The sequence below is a fragment of the Oncorhynchus masou genome, chromosome 11 (genome assembly GCF_036934945.1).
Source record: "Oncorhynchus masou masou isolate Uvic2021 chromosome 11, UVic_Omas_1.1, whole genome shotgun sequence".
Classification (NCBI taxonomy): Eukaryota; Metazoa; Chordata; class Actinopteri; order Salmoniformes; family Salmonidae; genus Oncorhynchus; species Oncorhynchus masou.
In genome coordinates, this window is record NC_088222.1 from 11,396,818 (window position 1) to 11,418,621 (window position 21,804).

Sequence of the window (21,804 nt, forward strand, 5' to 3'; positions counted from 1 at the left end):
CCGGAAAACCAACCAACCCTTCCAACGCAATCACGTTTTCCTTCTTTTCCTTCTCTCTAAATGTCTCAGAGGGAGGCCCAGAATAAATACATGACTGGCTTGGAGGGAAAAGAGGCTTTGCCCTAAAAAACATGTCTGACTCCATTGTATCCTAACACTACTTTACATACCAGAGCCTGGTTCCATCCCAAAATGGCACCCTATTCCCTATAAATAGACTACCTTCGACTGGAGCCCTATGGGACTCCCTATAGGCCCTGGTCAAAACTAGTGCACTACATATGGAATAGTGTGTCATGTGGGAGACAGGGAGTGTATCAGAGCTAGTCTCTAATAGGAATATACAGGTTAGCAGGATGCACTACATCAACCCCAAAACAATGAGTGAGACAGGAAATAGCCCCAGCCTTGAAAACTGTGTACAGTAAATTTTCTTAATGGCATGCTAGCTGACAGAGGAAACTCTCTCTCCCCGGTCTCCGTTGGTCTCCCCCTGTCCCTGCTGAGATGAACCCCTTGTCCCTGCTGAGATGAACCCCCCTGTCCCTGCTGAGATGAACCCCCCTGTCCCTGCTGAGATGAACCCCCCTGTCCCTGCTGAGATGAACCCCCCTGTCCCTGCTGGGATAAACCCCAAGTGATCTAATAGTGATGCCACCAATAGGAGACGTAGCAGCAAGGGATATGTGTAATTGATCTTCTATGTAGTGTTTATAACTCCTCTATGTAGTATTATAACTCTAGGTAGTATTATAACACCTCTATATAGTATTATAACTCTATGTAGTATTATAACTCTAGGTAGTATTATAACACCTCTATATAGTATTATAACTCTATGTAGTATTATAACTCCTCTATGTAGTATTATAACTCCTCTATATAGTATTATAACTCTATGTAGTATTATAACTCCTCTATGTAGTATTATAACTCCTCTATGTAGATTTATACATCTATGTAGTATTATAACACCTCTATATAGTATTATAACTCTATATAGTATTATAACTCTATGTAGTATTATAACTCCTCTATGTAGTATATTACTCCACTATGTAGTGTATATAACTCCCTCTATGTAGTACTATAACTCCTCTATGTAGTGTATATAACTCCTCTATGTAGTATTATACCTCCTCTATGTAGTATTATAACTCCTCTATGTAGTATTATAACTCCTCTATGTCGTGTAAATAACTCCTCTACGTAGTATTATAACTCCTCTACGTAGTATTATAACTCCTCTATGTATTATACTCCACTATGTAGTATTATAACTCCTCTATGTAGTATTAGAACTCCTCTATGTAGTGTATATAACTCCCTCTATGTAGTACTATAACTCCTCTATGTAGTGTATATAACTCCTCTATGTAGTATTATACCTCCTCTATGTAGTATTATAACTCCTCTATGTAGTATTATAACTCCTCTATGTCGTGTAAATAACTCCTCTACGTAGTATTATAACTCCTCTACGTAGTATTATAACTCCTCTATGTAGTATTATAACTCCTCTATGTAGTATTATAACTCCTCTATGTAGTATTATAACTCCTCTATGTAGTATTATAACTCCTCTATGTAGTATTATAACTCATCTATGTAGTATTATAACTCCTCTATGTCGTGTAAATAACTCCTCTATGTAGTATTATAACTCTATGTAGTATTATAACTCTATATAGTATTATAACTCCTCTATCTAGTATTATAACTCTATGTAGTATTATAACGCCTCTATGTAGTATTATAACTCCTTTATGCAGTATTATAACTCCTCTATGTAGTATTATAACTCCTCTATGTCGTGTAAATAACTCCTCTATGTAGTATTATAACACCTCTATGTCGTGTAAATAACTCCTCTATGTAGTATTATAACTCTATGTAGTATTATAACTCTATGTAGTATTATAACTCCTCTATCTAGTATTATAACTCTATGTAGTATTATAACTCCTCTATGTAGTATTATAACTCATTTATGCAGTATTATAACTCCTCTATGCAGTATTATAACTCCTCTATGTAGTGTTTATAACTCTTCTGTGTAGTATTATAACTCCTCTATGTTGTATTATTACTCCTCTATAAGACGACTACTACTGTCACATCAGATCCAGTCATGAAGCTTTTCCAGTCTCAGCCTCTCTAGGATCAGAAGGACTCTGTTAAAACACCAGGGAGCTAGGGGAGGGAAGGAGATGAACTGACTATCGCTGGCTATGCTGTCTCTGACTGGCTGACTGACTGGCCTGCTGGCTGGGCTGTGTCTCAGTGTCTAGCTGACTGACTGACTGGCCTGCTGGCTGGGCTGTGTCTCAGTGTCTAGCTGACTGACTGACTGGCCTGCTGGCTGGGCTGTGTCTCAGTGTCTAGCTGATTGACTGACTGGCCTGCTGGCTGGGCTGTGTCTCAGTGTCTAGCTGACTGACTGACTGGCCTGCTGGCTGGGCTGTGTCTCAGTGTCTAGCTGACTGACTGACTGGCCTGCTGGCTGGGCTGTGTCTCGGTGTCTAGCTGACTGACTGACTGGCCTGCTGGCTGGGCTGTGTCTCAGTGTCTAGCTGACTGACTGACTGGCTGGCTGGCTGGCTGGGCTGTGTCTCAGTGTCTAGCTGACTGGCTGGCTGACTGGTATTCAGTAATGATGCATTCCATTCTATATATGTCAACGGACTCTGTCCTACACCTTCCATCACCAAAGCCTGCGAGCAGAGCAGAGCACAGCCCCATTAGGCAATGCAAGACTGCTAGCATTACTGCCTACAAATTAGAGACAGGATTCTAGCCTGGTTCCAGATCTGTTTGTGCTGTCTTGCCAACTCATGAATGACCAGTAGTTGGAAAGACAGCACCAACATATCTGTGACCAGGCTAGTTCACGCCTAGGCTAGACCAGCCCCGGTACTGTGGTCAACCTAAAGAGATGCAGGGCCATGGTGAAACAGCCTGCCTCTCTTTCATGGCTGTCCAGGAGGCAGGCCTGGTTTCCTGGGCACGGTTCACTGACCACAGGCCTGAGGTGGAGCTCATCCAGAACCAAGATCTGGAAGACTCAGTCAGAGAGTGATGGAGAAAGAGAGGGGGGGGCGGTGTAAAACAGAAATAAACATTAAATATGGAGGAAGTTTAAAAGTGCAAGTAAGTATCAGAGAGAAAGAGAGAGACAGAGAGAGAGAGGGGGGAGAGAGAGAGAAAGAGAGGCAGAGAGAAAGAGGCAGAGAGCGAGAGGAGGGAGTGAGAGCGAGAGAGAGAGAGAGAGAGAGAGAGGGGAGGGAGAGAGAGAGAGAGAGAGAGGAGAGAGAGGAGAGGGAGGAGAGGGAGAGAGAGAGAGAGAGAGAGAGAGAGAGAGGAGAGAGAGAGAAGATTGAGGGGGGAGAGAGAAAAAAAGAGAGAGGGAGGGAGAGAGGGAGGAGGGGGGAGAGAAAAAAAAGAGAGAGGGGGAGGGAGAGAGAGATGGAGGGGAAAGAGAGAGAGACAAAATGAGAGAGAGGGGGATGAAGAGAGAGATGGATGGGGAGAGAGAGAGACAAAGAGAGAGAGGGGAAGGAGAGAGAGGGAGATGGAGGGGGAAGAGAGAGAGACAAAAAGAGAGAGAGGAGGGAGAGAGAGAGGTGGAGGGGGGAAGAGAGAGAGACAAAAGAAAGAGAGGGGGAGAGAGAGAGAGAGGGGGGGAGAGATGGAGGGGAAGAGAGAGAGGGGGGAGAGAGAGCAAGATGGAGGGGTGAAGAGAGAGAAAGACAGAGAGAGGGGAGAGAGAGAGATGGAGGGGGGCAGAGAGAGAAAGACAGAGAGAGAGGAGGGAGAGAGAGAGGTAGAGGGGGGAAGAGAGAGAGACAAAAAGAGAGCGAGGGGGGAGAGAGAGAGACATGATGGGGGAAGAGAGAGACAAAAAGAGAGAGGAGGGAGAGAAAGGTGGAGGGGGAAGAGAGAGAGACAAAAAGAGAGAGAGGGGGGAGAGAGAGATGATGGGGGAAGAGAGAGAGAGAGAGAGAAAGAGAGAGAGAGAGAGAGGGGGGATGGAGGAGGAAGATGGAGGGGGGAAAAGAGAGAGAGACAGAGGGAGGGAGAGAGAGAGAGATGGAGGGGGAAGAGAGAGGGGAGAGAGAGATAGATGGAGGGGGGAAGAGGGAGAGAGAGACAAAAAGAGAGAGATGGAGGGGGGAAGAGGGAGGGAGACAAAAAGAGAGAGAGGGGGGAGAGAGAGATGGAGGGGGGAAGAGGGAGAGAGAGAGATGGAGGGGGGCAGAGAGAGAAAGACAGAGAGAGAGGGGAGAGAGATGGAGGGGGGAAGAGGGAGAGACAGAGACAAAAAGAGAGAGAGGGGAGAGAGAGAGAGGTAGGCAGCAGCTTCAAACACTGTATGACTCATTTCCCAGTGAGCTAAAACAAACTAGGTATTACCACGGCAGCTCTGATAATGACCGTGGAGAGACACACTGACACATACATCTGATTTCTGTTCCATAAAGAACCCCCCCCCTCTCTCGTCTCTCTCTCACGCTCTCTTGTTCAGATTTACGCATTCAGCAACAGAGACTGAAACATAAGTCTGACTCTCCTTGGTGTTTTTATAGCTGAATGATTATATAATATAGTCATAAACTTCAGACATTGGAAACGTCAATGAACTACTAACCCCTTATTACTGACTCGTATTAATATGAAGTGATTAGTTAACCACATGTCCTGTTGGCTAAGTGTCCACACACACTCGGATCTGTAGTGCCCATGACGTGGCAGTCATTCAGTGGCATTCATTCAGTGGCATTCATTCAGTGGCATTCATTCAGTGGCAGTCATTCAGTGGCATTCATTCAGTGGCAGTCATTCAGTGGCAGTCATTCAGTGGCATTCATTCAGTGGCATTCATTCAGTGGCAGTCATTCAGTGGCAGTCATTCAGTGGCATTCATTCAGTGGCAGTCATTCAGTGGCATTCATTCAGTGGCAGTCATTCAGTGGCAGTCATTCAGTGGCAGTCATTCAGTGGCATTCATTCAGTGGCAGTCATTCAGTGGCAGTCATTCAGTCAGTCCGTCTATTGAACTTGACCAGCGAACGACCAGCTCTGGGTCCAGTAAGGATTGATTGTCTGTGTGTCTGTCTGTCCCTCGAATGGATCCTTGTCCTTGTTCTACGTGTTCGGTACTTGGTTCTACTGGTTCTGCAAAGACACTTACAAGGGCCGTACAAGATCATGCTCTTAACCCCAGGGGAGTCAAAGTAGACATTACACACACTATAGAACCCAAGGGCAGGCAGAGAAAAACCTCTTTCTACTACACAGCTATGCCTGTCATCATCAATAATATATACTATGTGTTATATCTGCAGGTGTAGTGGGACAGGAACCCTGGGGTATTCCACCTATTGTGGGTGACGAGGCAGAGCTTCCTACGAAGACCCGACCACCATGTAATCCATTTGGTAATGTGGCCAGTGGAACACTGTGGTGAGGAGTCAGAGGTGTTAGTTAGCATGGTAATGTGGCCAGTGTGGTGAGGAGTCAGAGGTGTTAGTTAGCATGGTAATGTGGCCAGTGGAACGCTGTGGTGAGAAGTCAGAGGTGTTAGTTAGCATGATAATGTGGCCAGTGGAAAGCTGTGGTGAGGAGTCAGAGGTGTTCGTTAGCATGGTAATGTGGCCAGTGGAACGCTGTGGTGAGAAGTCAGAGGTGTTAGTTAGCATGGTAATGTGGCCAGTGTGGTGAGGAGTCAGAGGTGTTAGTTAGCATGGTAATGTGGCCAGTGGAACGCTGTGGTGAGAAGTCAGAGGTGTTCGTTAGCATGGTAATGTGGCCAGTGTGGTGAGGAGTCAGAGGTGTTAGTTAGCATGATAATGTGGCCAGTGGAACGCTGTGGTGAGAAGTCAGAGGTGTTCGTTAGCATGGTAATGTGGCCAGTGTGGTGAGGAGTCAGAGGTGTTAGTTAGCATGATAATGTGGCCAGTGGAACACTGTGGTGAGGAGTCAGAGGTGTTAGTTAGCATGGTAATGTGGCCAGTGGAACGCTGTGGTGAGGAGTCAGAGGTGTTAGTTAGCATGATAATGTGGCCAGTGGAACGCTGTGGTGAGGAGCCAGAGGATTGAAAAGAGCTATAGTGGACACACACACACAAGGACTGGAGTGGACAGATGCCCGACAGACAGACAGACAGACAGACAGACAGACAGACAGACAGACAGACAGACAGACAGACAGACAGACAGACAGGGGAATTCCCTCTGAGCCAAGGGAGCCGTCAGTCAGCATCTCCTCTAGTTCTATATAGTCTGACTCCTCTCCTCTAGTTCTATATAGTCTGACTCCTCTCCTCTAGTTCTATATAGTCTGACTCCTCTCCTCTAGTTCTATATAGTCTGACTCCTCTCCTCTAGTTCTATATAGTCTGACTCCTCTCCTCTAGTTCTATATAGTCTGACTCCTCTCCTCTAGTTCTATATAGTCTGACTCCTCTCCTCTAGTTCTATATAGTCTGACTCCTCTCCTCTAGTTCTATATAGTCTGACTCCTCTCCTTTAGTTCTATATAGTCTGACTCCTCTGCTCTAGTTCTATATAGTCTGACTCCTCTCCTCTAGTTCTATATAGTCTGACTCCTCTCCTCTAGTTCTACATATAGTCTGACTCCTCTCCTCTAGTTCTATATAGTCTGACTCCTCTCCTCTAGTTCTATATAGTCTGACTCCTCTCCTCTAGTTCTATATAGTCTGACTCCTCTCCTCTAGTTCTATATAGTCTGACTCCTCTCCTCTAGTTCTATATAGTCTGACTCCTCTCCTCTAGTTCTATATAGTCTGACTCCTCTCCTCTAGTTCTATATAGTCTGACTCCTCTCCTCTAGTTCTATATAGTCTGACTCCTCTCCTCTAGTTCTATATAGTCTGACTCCTCTCCTCTAGTTCTATATAGTCTGACTCCTCTCCTCTAGTTCCATATAGTCTGACTCCTCTCCTCTAGTTCTATATAGTCTGACTCCTCTCCTCTAGTTCTATATAGTCTGACTCCTCTCCTCTAGTTCTATATAGTCTGACTCCTCTCCTCTAGTTCTATATAGTCTGACTCCTCTCCTCTAGTTCTATATAGTCTGACTCCTCTCCTCTAGTTCCATATAGTCTGACTCCTCTCCTCTAGTTCTATATAGTCTGACTCCTCTCCTCTAGTTCTATATAGTCTGACTCCTCTCCTCTAGTTCTATATAGTCTGACTCCTCTCCTCTAGTTCTATATAGTCTGACTCCTCTCCTCTAGTTCTATATATAGTCTGACTCCTCTCCTCTAGTTCTATATTGTCTGACTCCTCTCCTCTAGTTCTACATATAGTCTGACTCCTCTCCTCTAGTTCTATATATAGTCTGACTCCTCTCCTCTAGTTCTATATATAGTCTGACTCTTCTCCTCTAGTTCTATATAGTCTGACTCCTCTCCTCTAGTTCTATATATAGTCTGACTCCTCTCCTCTTGTTCTATATAGTCTGACTCCTCTCCTCTAGTTCTATATAGTCTGACTCCTCTCCTCTAGTTCTATATAGTCTGACTCCTCTCCTCTAGTTCTATATAGTCTGACTCCTCTACTCTAGTTCTATATAGTCTGACTCCTCTACTCTAGTTCTATATAGTCTGACTCCTCTCCTCTAGTTCTATATATAGTCTGACTCCTCTCCTCTAGTTCTATATATAGTCTGACTCCTCTCCTCTAGTTCTATATAGTCTGACTCCTCTCCTCTAGTTCTATATAGTCTGACTCCTCTCCTCTAGTTCTATATAGTCTGACTCCTCTCCTCTAGTTCTATATAGTCTGACTCCTCTCCTCTAGTTCTATATAGTCTGACTCCTCTCCTCTAGTTCTACATAGTCTGACTCCTCTCCTCTAGTTCTACATAGTCTGACTCCTCTCCTCTAGTTCTATATATAGTCTGACTCTTCTCCTCTAGTTCTATATAGTCTGACTCCTCTCCTCTAGTTCTATATATAGTCTGACTCCTCTCCTCTAGTTCTATATAGTCTGACTCCTCTCCTCTAGTTCTATATAGTCTGACTCCTCTCCTCTAGTTCTATATAGTCTGACTCCTCTCCTCTAGTTCTATATAGTCTGACTCCTCTCCTCTAGTTCTATATAGTCTGACTCCTCTCCTCTAGTTCTATATAGTCTGACACCTCTCCTCTAGTTCTATATAGTCTGACTCCTCTCCTCTAGTTCTATATAGTCTGACTCCTCTCCTCTAGTTCTATATAGTCTGACTCCTCTCCTCAGCCACACTCCACTCCATTGTCCTGTTAATATCTGTCCTCTCTCTAGTCTCTATTGTCTTAGACTGAAACCTCCAAGAATCCCAGCTGCACATGCCTTCCTCTCCTTTCTTTCCCACTGTTCAATGAAAGATATTTTCTCCTTCTCTGCTCTAGGCGGAACTCTGCCCTGGGCTTTTCCTCCTTCTCTCTGTTTTCCTTTCCTCCTTCTCTCACTCCATATCCCTCCCTCTCTCGGTGTCTTCCTTTCCTCCCTCTCTAACTCCATATCCCTCCCTCTCTCGGTGTCTTCCTTTCCCCCCTCTCTCTCTTTCTGTCTTCCTCCATCTCTCTTTCTTCTTTCCACCTCACCACGACCAGAGGAGAGACTGGAGTGTGTGTGTGTGTGTGTGTGTGTGTGTGTGTGTGTGTGTGTGTGTGTGTGTGTGTGTGTGTGTGTGTTGTGTGTGTGTGTGTTGTGTGTGTGTGTGTGCAGCACTCCAAAAAGACCAGTTGAAGTGTAGTAGACATTAGTGAAGCCTCGCAGGAAGCTGCCTCCCTAACCATGTCATCCTACCCAGCTAGCCTCGCAGGAAGCTGCCTCCCTAACCATGTCATCCTACCCAGCTAGCCTCGCAGGAAGCTGCCTCCCTAACCATGTCATCCTACCCAGCTAGCCTCGCAGAAAGCTGCCTCCCTAACCATGTCATCCTACCCAGCTAGCCTCGCAGGAAGCTGCCTCCCTAACCATGTCATCCTACCCAGCTAGCCTCGCAGGAAGCTGCCTCCCTAACCATGTCATCCTACCCAGAGGGAAGCTGCCTCCCTAACCATGTCATCCTACCCAGCTAGCCTCGCGGGAAGCTGCCTCCCTAACCATGTCATCCTACCCAGCTAGCCTCGCGGGAAGCTGCCTCCCTAACCATGTCATCCTACCCAGCTAGCCTCGCAGGAAGCTGCCTCCCTAACCATGTCATCCTACCCAGCTTGCCTCGCGGGAAGCTGCCTCCCTAACCATGTCATCCTACCCAGCTAGCCTCGCGGGAAGCTGCCTCCCTAACCATGTCATCCTACCCAGCTAGCCTCGCAGGAAGCTGCCTCCCTAACCATGTCATCCTACCCAGCTAGCCTCGCAGGACGCTGCCTCCCTAACCATGTCATCCTACCCAGCTAGCCTCGCAGGAAGCTGCCTCCCTAACCATGTCATCCTACCCAGCTAGCCTCGCAGGGGGCTGCCTCCCTAACCATGTCATCCTACCCAGCTAGCCTCGCAGGAAGCTGCCTCCCTAACCATGTCATCCTACCCAGCTAGCCGCGCGGGAAGCTGCCTCCCTAACCATGTCATCCTACCCAGCTAGCCTCGCAGGACGCTGCCTCCCTAACCATGTCATCCTACCCAGCTAGCCTCGCAGGAAGCTGCCTCCCTAACCATGTCATCCTACCCAGCTAGCCTCGCGGGAAGCTGCCTCCCTAACCATGTCATCCTACCCAGCTAGCCTCGCAGGGGGCTGCCTCCCTAACCATGTCATCCTACCCAGATAGACCCAGTCCAGAGAGCAGACCCAGCGGTGAAGTCCCTGGGACGTTAGGCCTGTCCCAAATTTCACCCTATTCCCTATATAGTTGACTGTTTTTGGAAAAGGTCAAGTCAAAAGTAGTGTACTATAGAAGAAATAGGGGACGTTCTCTCTGTGCGGTCTGGTCAAAGTCATGCAGGAAACCCCAAAACTGTCTGATTCATAAAGGAGTGACTCACAGCCACCATCGAAACACTTCAACTGACTTCAGTAGCTGGTCCTCGCTTAACTTCCCCTCTTCTCTTCATTCACTATCTATTCAATTATGACATTTTTTTTTAGCCTTTATTTAACTAGGCAAGTCCGTTAAGAACAAATTCTTATTTACAATGACAGGCCTACACCGGCCAAGCCCGGACGACGCTGGGCCAATTGTGTACCACCCTATGGGACTCCCAATCATGCCCGGTTGTGATACAGCCTGGATTCGAACCAGGGTGTCTGTAGTGCCTTAGACCGCTGCGCCACTAAAATGATGATCACCATGTATCATATGTATCTAATGTTTAACATAGACATGACAGGGGCGGCAGGTAGCCTCGTGGTTAGAATGTAGAGACGGCAGGTAGTCTAGTGGTTAGAGTGTAGGGGCGGCAGGTAGTCTAGTGGTTAGAGTGTAGAGACGGCAGGTAGTCTAGTGGTTAGAATGTAGAGACGGCAGGTAGTCTAGTGGTTAGAGTGTAGAGGCGGCAGGTAGTCTAGTGGTTAGAGTGTAGGGGCGGCAGGTAGCCTCGTGGTTAGAGTGTAGAGACAGCAGGTAGCCTCGTGGTTAGAATGTAGAGACGGCAGGTAGTCTCGTGGTTAGAGTGTAAGGGCGGCAGGTAGCCTCGTGGTTAGAATGTAGAGACGGCAGGTAGTCTAGTGGTTAGAGTGTAGAGGCGGCAGGTAGCCTCGTGGTTAGAGTGTAGAGGCGGCAGGTAGCCTCGTGGTTAGAGTGTAGAGGCGGCAGGTAGCCTCGTGGTTAGAGTGTAGAGGCGGCAGGAAGCCTCGTGGTTAGAGCATTGGGCCACTATCCGAAAGGTTGCTAAATTGAATCCCTGAGCTGACAAGGTAAAAATCTGTCGTTCTGCCCCTGAACAAGGCAGTTAACCTACTGTTCCCCGGTAGGCCCATCACTGTAAATAAGAATTTGTTCTTAACTGACTTGCCTAGTTAAATACAAAAAATAAACATCTATCTGCCCATATTATAGACTTGGATGAGTCTCATGATTGTCTATAGCTGCAAACACAGCAGTTTAATCTTCCAACTTCCCTTTTTGGCAGACAAATACTATTATATATATATATATATATATATATATATATATATATATATATATATATATATATATATATATATATATATATATATATATTTGAGATAATAGACTTCCTTCTAAAATGGCTACAGACCTAATGACAGGCCTGCATGGACAAACAAAAGCTCCACACACACACACACACACACACACACACACACACATAGCAGTGTGACACTCCCAAACCCTCAGCCATAATCTACAGTCAGATTCATTCCACAGATAAAACATGGCTCCAGAAATCTTTCTGTTTTTCCGCTTGTGTTTGTGAACCACATTTCCCATAAGCTCTCTCCCCTCCCTGCAGACGGCACCACCCCTTCACACACACACACACACGCACACACACACACACACACACACACACACACACACACACACACACACTGGCACTTGCGTACGTGTGTCCTGCGTGTGTGTGTATATGCTACATCCCTGCGTGTGTCTCCTCTCTCTCCTCTGGTGCCAATACTGTTTATCTGTCCTGCTAGGTCACCCCCTCCGGCCAAAAGTTTGTGCAGACAGACAACCACTGCAGAGCTGGTGCCAGCCTGGAATGGGCCCTGGCCTTGGCTACCCGCCATTCTATTAAAGGGCCCTGGTCTTGGCTACCTGCCATTCTATTAAAGGGCCCTGGTCGGCCCTGGCCTTGTCTACCCCCCATTCTATTAAAGGGCCCTGGTCGGGCCCTGGCCTTGGCTACCCGCCATTCTATTAAAGGGCCCTGGTCGGCCCTGGCCACCCGCCATTCTATTAAAGGGCCCTGGCCTTGGCTACCCGCCATTCTATTAAAGGGCCCTGGTCGGCCCTGGCCTTGGCTACCCGCCATTCTATTTAGGGCCCTGGTCGGGCCCTGGCCTTGGCTACCCGCCATTCAATTGAGGGCCTTGGTCGGGCCCTGGCCTTGTCTATCCCCCATTCTATTAAAGGGCCCTGGCTACCCGCCATTCTATTAAAGGGCCCTGGTCGGCCCTGGCCTTGTCTACCCCCAATTCTATTAAAGGGCCCTGGTCGGGCCCTTGCCATGGCTACCCGCCATTCTATTAAAGGGCCCTGGTCGGGCCCTGGCATTGGCTACCCACCATTCTATTAAAGGGCCCTGGTCGGGCCCTGGCCTTGGCTGGCCAGACAGCCCTCTCTCAGTCTGACTAGCACCATAAATCAAACATAACATTTCCATATCCTCACAGAAGTATTTAGAAATTACCAGGCAAATTTTAATGTTGTTGTAATAATGTTGCTATAAACTTTGTTGAAATAACATTGTTATAAAATGTATAATATACAGTTATATTTTTCACAAATGGTAAAAAATAATATAGTAGTTCAATAAAATATATATATATATTAACTTGTATTGATTTTAAGTGTATGACCGTGGAAAATCATATGCTGAAATAATACAAACTCCAAAAACCTTAACATTCACGAGAAAAATAAAACTAAACTCACCGGGTGGTTTAAGAAAGTCCATTGGATATCGGGAATAAGGAGGTGGGGGGGACTCTGAAATGAAAGAAATAGACAGAAGAGAGAGAGAGAGAAAAGACAGAGCAAAAACAGAGCATGAGAAAAAGCTTCCAGGGAAAGATGAAACGTATGATAACAGTTGGCATTCTTTTGGGGAAACTGTTTGTGTTATCAGTGGGGGTTGGAGGCAGGGCAGGCAGCGAGGCAGCCATGCGGCGATTGCCTTGATATCTGACGAAGAGATAAACAAGGGGCGCCTGGCGCCAGCCTCTAGGCGGCTATCTGACTAGGCTCCGACTCAGGCTGTGGGAGATACGGGCCTCTTTGCTCACACATGAACAGGACACTCCAATCGGAATCGCTGCAAGGCTGCAAGCAAACTAACTTGGTCCAGACTGACTGTCAAATACAACGAGATACATGGAGGTCAAGGATAGGAAATGTAAAATAGTTGAATATTGTGCATCTTCTTTGTTATTACAAGTAGTCTTACATTAAAAGATGGTCACGTTCAATCAAATAAATGTACTTTCATGTGACAAGACACCCCCCTGACTACATCATATAACTGATTGAAGCCATCCTTGTTCACAATACTGTACAAGAGGGGTTTAATAAATGCATTCTACAGAAGATAATGGTATAGGAAACCTACAAATTAAGAGCAAGATCCCCTCTGCAGTTTAGAAAATTATTTCAATTTTTGTATAAAAGCAGACGAATCTATAAATAAAAACAATAACTAGGCCACGCTACGGGTAGCCTAGTGGTTAGCGCGTTGGGCCAGTAACCTGAAAGGTTGCTAGATCGAATCCCTAAACTGACAAGCTAAAAGTCTGGCAATTTGGCACTAAACAAGGCAATTATCCCGCTGTTCATAGGCCGTCATTGTAAATAATAATTTGTTCTTAAGTAGTTGACTTTCATAGTTGTAAATAATAATTTGTTCTTAAGTAGTTGACTTTCATAGTTAAAAAAGAAGAAGCTTGGCCACACCAATAAAATACGTCTACCGTTTATAAATAATAAGGCCATAATATAATTGCAACTGTTTTGATTTGTGAGGGGCCATTCAAAGCAAATGTTGAATCATTTCCCATATCCTAGATAGAATAATTTATACATCTAACCTTAAGGAAATTATGCTAACCGTTGTGCTGCTAAAACGTCATACCAACCAAGTCTGACCTATGGCGTTGCAATTGACACAACCGGTAATTGTGTCTGGGAAAGTTTACATGCCAATCAATTTACCGACACACACAATATTAAACAGTGTACCAATTACAGTCTAGGTCTATATTTTTGCAATTGCTGATTTTTTTTCACGTTATAATCTATGGTTTAAAAAATATATATAAATAACTTACCGAGTTCACAAAGCCTGCTCATGTGGTGCGGATTGCAGCAAACGAGTTCTGGGTTAATTTCCCCATAGGATTCACAGCAAGACAGCCTTTTTAATTCCGAGCAATCCATGAGGTCCGGCCACCGAAACACTTTGTAGAGCAGCAAGGGGAGGGAATACGACTGCTGACCCAGTTTGGTGTCCACTTTGCTGGGTAGGAGCAGGCAGGGGCTCCGCGCACCCCCCTTTGACTCGACCGCTTGCAAGAGCCCCTCTAATTGTTTCTCTTTTATTTGTTTCAGTATCGAGTGGGTCAGGGATTTCAATTCAGCATCCGTTCCGGCGCTAGTTTTTCCGGCAACCTTCGTCGATTTACCCATACAGCAACCCCCGGATCCATGCGTTCGTGTATCCGCATCCCCGTCGCCCTCGACCGGCGCACGGCTCCTCCAGAGTCGCCGGACGAGCCCAGTTCGTTTGGTCCTAAACATGCGGGACGAAAAGAGGATTTCCCGGCTAAAAAACGAGCATGATGTACGCAAATCATGAAGATTCCGGGATCCGTGTACAGGCAACGACAAGCAGCCTGAGATAATAGTATGGAGAAACTAGGAGTTGGAGAAGGCAAGAAAATCTGTAGCATACGCAAGTCTTTAATAAAAAATAAAATTAAAAAAATCAACCCCGCAAAAAAAAATCAGGGCTCCAGTCGTGATAGTAACCTTCTCTGTAAGGAGAAATGCACCATCACCTAACGGAGTTAGAAACCTAGAATGGTCCGAACTACAATGCAGCTATATCGAAATATAAACACTTTTCAATGTAAGAACGTTGAACATCTAGAATACAAAATAGCAGCATAAAGAATTTGTTACAACGTTGAACTACTGTGAACATGAAATGCTTCATTCGTTCCGTTCATTCAGTAGCCCATGTAGAAAGATAAACATTGTAACAGATGATATTTTACGCATATGGTTACGAGTTGGGTATCTGTGTAATTTGGGGCAGATAAATTGCCTAGTTAAATACTAGAATTAGGCTATATATCCATGAGGGAAAAAACGAAGCTGTCCAGTTTTCTGTAGAGAAAAAATAATCCACACAAATCCTTGATCCGAGAGCAAAAAGGCTTTAACACAGGCTGTTGTCTACGTTTTATCCCTTATCTTCTAAATATCATATCTGTCTGCACATGATGTGATCTTCAATATAGATTTAGACGTTGCGAGAGGACGAAAGGATCCCATAAACAGATCCAAAACTCGGTAGCAAATCCAAAACTGGAGCCGCTTTAGTGCCAGACAGAAATCTGCCTTAGTAGGGCAGTCGCAGAGTCCCCCGTCTAACGTCCGTTGTACCAGAATTATATGTCGAAATATCCCTTTATAAATTAATCCAGACACTTATTGAATGAGGTTTCCGTAGACTAAGGAATAAAGCGATTTGAGTGGCGACAAAGAAGTGATGCGATCTTCAGAAAACGTCTGCGAATGACGCGAATAGTTGAAGAGCCCTTGCCTTCTCTTGCTCGCTATCTCTTTCTAACTCTCTGAGCTCTGTGTCTCCAGTGCGCATTGGCGCGCCCCGTCACGTGGGTGTCTAGACACCCTGTCGCTTGAAAAAAGTGATTGTGTTGCGCAAACAAGAGATCAAGTAGCTTAGGCTGCTACATACAGAGACATCGTTTTGGTAGGAAAGTTACATTTTCCAAAAGTTACAATGGAAAAACGTTGTAAATAATGCGAAAAGATGGTGTGGGAAATTAAACATGGAGCTAGAAAGGCTTTTTAGTGTAGAAATTAAACACTCCCTCTGTCAATTCAATTCAAGGGGCTTTATTGGCATGGGAAACATGTGTTAACATTGCCAAAGCAAGTGAGGTCTCAGGGTAATATTTGACAAAACATTTGTTTTACTTTTTATTTATTTTGTGCCATATGATCACATTAATGAAGTAGGCCTAAATACAAATAACAATGATTTACGTTGATGACAATAGTCAGCTAAAAGTAATAACAAAAACATTACTGATGATAATAATAATAACAACAATACCATTACCACTAATAATAACAACAAAAACATTACTGATGATAATAATAATAACAACAATACCATTACCACTAATAATAACAACAATAACATTGCTGATGATAATAATAACAACAACAATACCATTACCACTAATAATAATAACAATAACATTACTGATGATAATAATAATAACAACAATAACATTACTGGTGATAATTATAGTAATAACAATAACATTACTGGTGATAATAATAACAACAACAATAACATTACTGGTGATAATAATAACAACAACAATAACATTACTGATAATAATAATAACAACAACAATAACATTACTGATGATAATAACAACAATAACATTACCAATAATAATAATAATAATAACATTACTGATAATAATAATAATAATAATAACATTACTGATAATAACAATACCATAACTGATAACAACAACATTACCAATAATAATAACAACAATAACATTACTGATAACAATAACATTGCTGATAATACCAATAACATTACTGATACTAATACCAATAACATTACTGATACTAATACCAATAACATTACTGATACTAATACCAATAACATTATTGATACTAATAACAATAACATTATTGATAATAATACCAATAACATTACTGATACTAATACCAATAACATTACAGGTAATAATACCAATAACATTATTGATAATAATACCAATAACATTATTGATAACAATAACAATAGCATTACTAATAACAATAGCATTACTAATAATAATAATAGTAACAAAAATAAAACAATGCCTAATAATAATAAGTGTTGATATTGTAATAATAACATCATGACATCCACATTATTATCATTACTGTTATTGCTATTAGTGGTATATTAATATCATGTTTCCCTTTGATGTTGAATAACCTAGTTGCATGTCTCTGAACCTTTTTCCCATGAATGAGCTCAACGAACTATTGCCTCCCTCTGGTCAAAGAAAGTTATTACCCTGTGAAACCCATTGATGTATGTAATGCACAGGATGTAACCTTGTGTAAATTCCTCTGTCTGTTTCGGTCTCCATACGGTGTCTATTGCAAGCTGCACCGGATCAACAACTAAAATTCTAGGTATGTGTACTTGGCCAATCAAAGGGATTCCGATGTAGGTAGCCTACATTGTTTAATAAATGTTGTTTATTAGGCTACAACATTACTTATCACAGACAAGTTCACGGCTGTCGTACAGCACGTTTTGCTTTGACAATTCCAAACAGTCGGGATGTGGACCATAGAATTAGTTAATTTAATAGGATCTCTATGTTGTCGATGTCGACTCTGTTTATGTCAGAGACTGGAGACTGGTGCCAATCAGTAAGGTAGATTAGTGACACTGTAGCCTCATCTCAGTCTGTCTGAGTAGCCTACCTCCAAGTCGCCAAAAACATGGGTTAATCGTATGGATTGGAGCACCGGTTGAGAGGTTTCCTTGCCCATTAACTATGGGGGTTATAGGCATAGTATTTCTGTTATTGTGCTGCATGGGAAAATGTAAACTTTCACTGGCCATTTTTTAAATACTGATACATTTCTGCATGATAATATGTAGCTTAATTAATGCATTTTTTTCAGAGGTAAACTAAATAGGCCTTGTACAAATTCACCAGAAGGTTTTAATGTCATTAATTTAAAGAAAATAATTTGAGGAATGGGCTTTATAAGGTGTGGGGAGTAGAATAACCTAGTTGCATGGCAACCTTTTTCCCATGAATGAGTCCCCACCTCTGGTCAAAGTCTACAAAGTTATTACCCTGTGAAACCCATTGATGTAGTAATGCACAGGATGCTAAATTCCTCTGTCTGAGTCGGTCTCCATAAGTCTACAGACTAGATCAACAGCTAAAATTCTGGGAGTCCCTTGCTCAAAGTCTACAGACTAGTAGAGTTTCCTCCCCGAGTTTATTGCTCAAAGTCTACAGACTAGTAGAGCTTTCCTCCCCCGAGTCCCCTGCTCAAAGTCTACAGACTAGTTAGTCCTCCCCAGTCCCCTGCTCAAAGTAGAGCTTTCCTATGTTCCCCGAGTCCCCTGTTTATGTCAGAGACTGGAGAGTGCCAATCAGTAAGTCTAGATTAGTGAGCTTTCATCTCCCCGAGTCCCCTGCTCAAAAAAGTCTACAGACTAGTAGAGCTTTCCTGCCCATTAACTATGAGGGTTATAGGCATATTATTTCTGTTAGTCTACAGAAAAGTAGAGCTTTCCTGGCCCTGAGTACCCCTGCATGATAAAGTCTACAGACTAGTAGAGCTTTTTCCCAGAGTCCCCTGCTCAAAGTCACAGACTAGTTTTAGAGCATTAATTTCCTCCTTTGAGTCCCCTGCTCAAAGTCTACAGACTAGTAGAGCAACCTTCCCTGAGTCCCCACCCCAAAGTCTACAGACTAGTAGAGCTTTCCTCCTCTGAGTCCCCACCCCAGTCTACAGACAGTAGAGCTTTCCTCCCCCGAGTCCCTTGCTCAAAGTCTACAGACTAGTAGAGCTTTCCTCCCCCGAGTCCCCTGCTCAAAGTCTACAGACTAGTAGAGCTTTCCTCCCCCGAGTCCCCTGCTCAAAGTCTACAGACTAGTAGAGCTTTCCTCCCCGAGTCCCCTTTCCTCCCGAGTCCCCTGCTCAAAGTCTACAGACTAGTAGAGCTTTCCTCCCCACCCCCCGAGTCCCCTGTCCCCACCCCAGTCTACAGACTAGTAGAGCTTTCCTCCCCGAGTCCCCTGCTCAAAGTCTACAGACTAGTAGAGCTCAAAGTTTCCGAGTCCCCGCTCAAAGTCTACAGACTAGTAGAGTTTTCCTCCACCCCAAGTCTACAGACTAGTAGAGCTTTCCTCCCCGAGTCCCCACCCCAGTCTACAGACTAGTAGAGCTTTCCTCCCCCGAGTCCCCACCCCAGTCTACAGACTAGTAGAGCTTTCCTCCCCGAGTACAGACTAGTAGAGCTTTCCTCCCCCGAGTCCCCACCCCAGTCTACAGACTAGTAGAGCTTTCCTCCCCCGAGTCCCCACCCCAGTCTACAGACTAGTAGAGCTTTCCTCCCCGAGTCCCCTGCTCAAAGTCTACAGACTAGTAGAGCTTTCCTCCCCCGAGTCCCCACCCCAGTCTACAGACTAGTAGAGCTTTCCTCCCCCGAGTCCCCACCCCAGTCTACAGACTAGTAGAGCTTTCCTCCCCCGAGTCCCCACCCCAGTCTACAGACTAGTAGAGCGCTCCTCCCCCGAGTCCCCTGCTCAATGTTACACACCTCAAGTAAAAGGAATGGTAACATCTGGTCCTTTAAACTGACTTGGTGGCCGCTGGACAGACAGGTTTGATTGGCTCTGTGAGTGAACTGAAGAATGCCAGCGCTGTAGCCTTATTGTGTCCGATAGGCGGTCAGTTGGGGAGGGGAAGCTGCGGACAGCAGTCCTATGTTAATTTAGGTGCCAGTCAGGCCAGGCAGTGAGCGTCGCTGCAGGGCAGTGGGATGGATGATGGTAATGATGATGGGATATGTGTGTTGTGTTCGCGATGGGAGGCGCCGCCGCTAGTCAATGGCTCAAGTCTCATTGTTCCACCGGATTCCCCACTGGCGCCGCACGAGAGCTCGAGCTCAACCAACCCGGTCGGCAGCAGCCCGCAAACATTTTTTATGTAGTCTGGAAGTAATTTACACCGCAACCAACCACTGTTCACAACAGAACAAGTTTATAGGAAACTGAAGCTATCTCTGTAATGAAAAAAAGTGGATTCCCACAGACTACATGCAGGAAGTATTTTATCAAGTCGTTTTCATTTTGAATTGATAAAAACAAAATAATGTAGGTATGCCTATCCAATCTACTGTTTAATATAGGATTATGCCTTCTATTCATACATATACAAATGTTCTCAAATTCCGTACAACAAAACTCAGTTTGAAATATAAAAGACAACCATTAACATATTTTAACTGTCGATAATCCATAATATCATTAAGGATGATTGATATTACGCGCATGGAGTCTATTTCGCATGCATTGGAAGTGGATAGCACAGTGTTGTAAGTGGAAATACATGATAATGTATTTCAGCCATGAAAAGTCTAGATAACCTTTAGTAATGTAATTTATTAACACACTGGACTGGTTTCATGCATAAGCAATTAAACAAAATTACTCCGCTGGAACAATCATGCACAGAATGTGATTAATATTTTATGTGACATGAATGGCGACCTATGCTTATGTCAAGCAACTGCACAGATAAGAGCGATAATAAATTAGGCGAACTTTAAAGTTGAATTAAAAAGGAGATGATTAATTATTTGATCTCAGAGCAGATAGAACCAAACTGCAAGCAAAGGAGAATAAAGAAAGACGTTCCATGGTTACCATAGTTACCACATTCTCAAGTGGTAACCAAGGGTAGGCCTAGGCTGCGAAGTTGCATTGGTGTACTTAAGTTAAAATACTTTAAAGTACTAAAGTCTTTTTTTTAGGTCATCTGTACTTACATTACTATTTATATTTTTTACTTCACTATATTCCTAAACAAAAGAATGTATTTTTTACTCCATATATTTTCCCTGACACCCAAAAGTAGCCCACTTGTTAGATTTTGAATGCTTGAATGCTACTTGTTAGATTTTGAATGGTTCAATTCACGTACTTATCAAGACAACATCCCTGGTCATCTCTACTGTCTCTGATCTGGCAGCCTCACTCAACACAGATACCTTTTTTTTTGTAAATGAGTGTTGTAGTCTGAGTGTTGTAGTGTGCCTCCTTGCTATCACTAAATAAAAATAACAAGAATAATGGGCCATCTGGTTCGCTTAATATAAGGAATTTGAAATTATTTATACTTTTACTTTTGATACTTAAGCATATTTAAAACCAAATACGTTTAGACTTTTACTCAAGTAGAAATGTTACTGTGTGACTTTCACTTTTACATGAGTAATTTTCAATTAAGGTATCTTTATTTTTACTCAAGTATGACAACTGGGTGCTTTTCCCACCACAGCAGTGTAACATGCTCTTGTACATTTGAGTGCCAGATTTGTTTAAAGAAGTATTTGATGTATTTGCCTACATAAACTACTACAGAAGGAATGCAATGGAAATCGCAGACACAAACATCCTCTAACCGACCATATCACAGTTAATTACACTTTTTATTAAAAGGCAGAATTGCATCCACAATAAAGCACAGGGGAATTCCTCACATCACAAGACTTGCTTTGAGACTCTATGTATGTGCTATATACCCAGATCTACATCTCATTTACATGTATAGAACATTACAGAACATGGATTTACATGTAACAATGTAATGACCATCACTCATCTGAAAGAGAGCTGGAGAGAGACAGAGACAGAGAGAGAGAGAGGAGAGAGAAACAGAGAGAGAGAGAGAGAAACAGAGAGAGAAAGAGAGAGAGAGAGAGAGGAGAGAGAAACAGAGAGAGAGAGAGGGACAGAGAGAGAGACAGGGACAGAGAGACAGGGACAGAGAGACAGGGACAGAGAGACAGGGACAGAGAGACAGAGACAAAGAGAGAGAGAGAGAGGTGATCGGTAAAGCTGATCTAAATAGGCAAAGCCAGTCCTATCCTTGTCCATTAACCAACACTGCAAAGCCAGTCCTATCCTTGTCCATTAACCAACACTGCAAAGCCAGTCCTAGCATTATCCATTTACCAACACTGCAAAGCCAGTCCTAGCCTTGTCCATTAGCCAACACTGCAAAGCCAGTTGTAGCCTTGTCCATTAGCCAACACTGAAAAGCCAGTTGTAGCCTTGTCCATTAGCCAACACTGCAAAGCCAGTCCTAGCCTTGT

At 43.9% G+C, this 21,804-nt stretch overlaps 1 protein-coding gene across 1 annotated transcript in view; it reads right to left on the reverse strand.

Annotated features, from left to right (window-relative positions):
- Window positions 1-15,473, reverse strand: part of smad7 (SMAD family member 7) — a 53,446-nt gene extending 37,973 nt beyond the window's left edge. Inside the window, exons 1-2 of the mRNA XM_064977383.1 lie at window positions 13,955-15,473; window positions 12,567-12,620 (exon numbers count right to left, since the gene is read on the reverse strand). Of these exons, the coding sequence (XP_064833455.1) occupies window positions 12,567-12,620; window positions 13,955-14,423 (523 nt within the window). The 5' untranslated portion in view covers window positions 14,424-15,473. The remainder of the gene's footprint in view (window positions 1-12,566; window positions 12,621-13,954) is intronic.
- Between the last annotated feature and the right edge of the window lie 6,331 nt (window positions 15,474-21,804).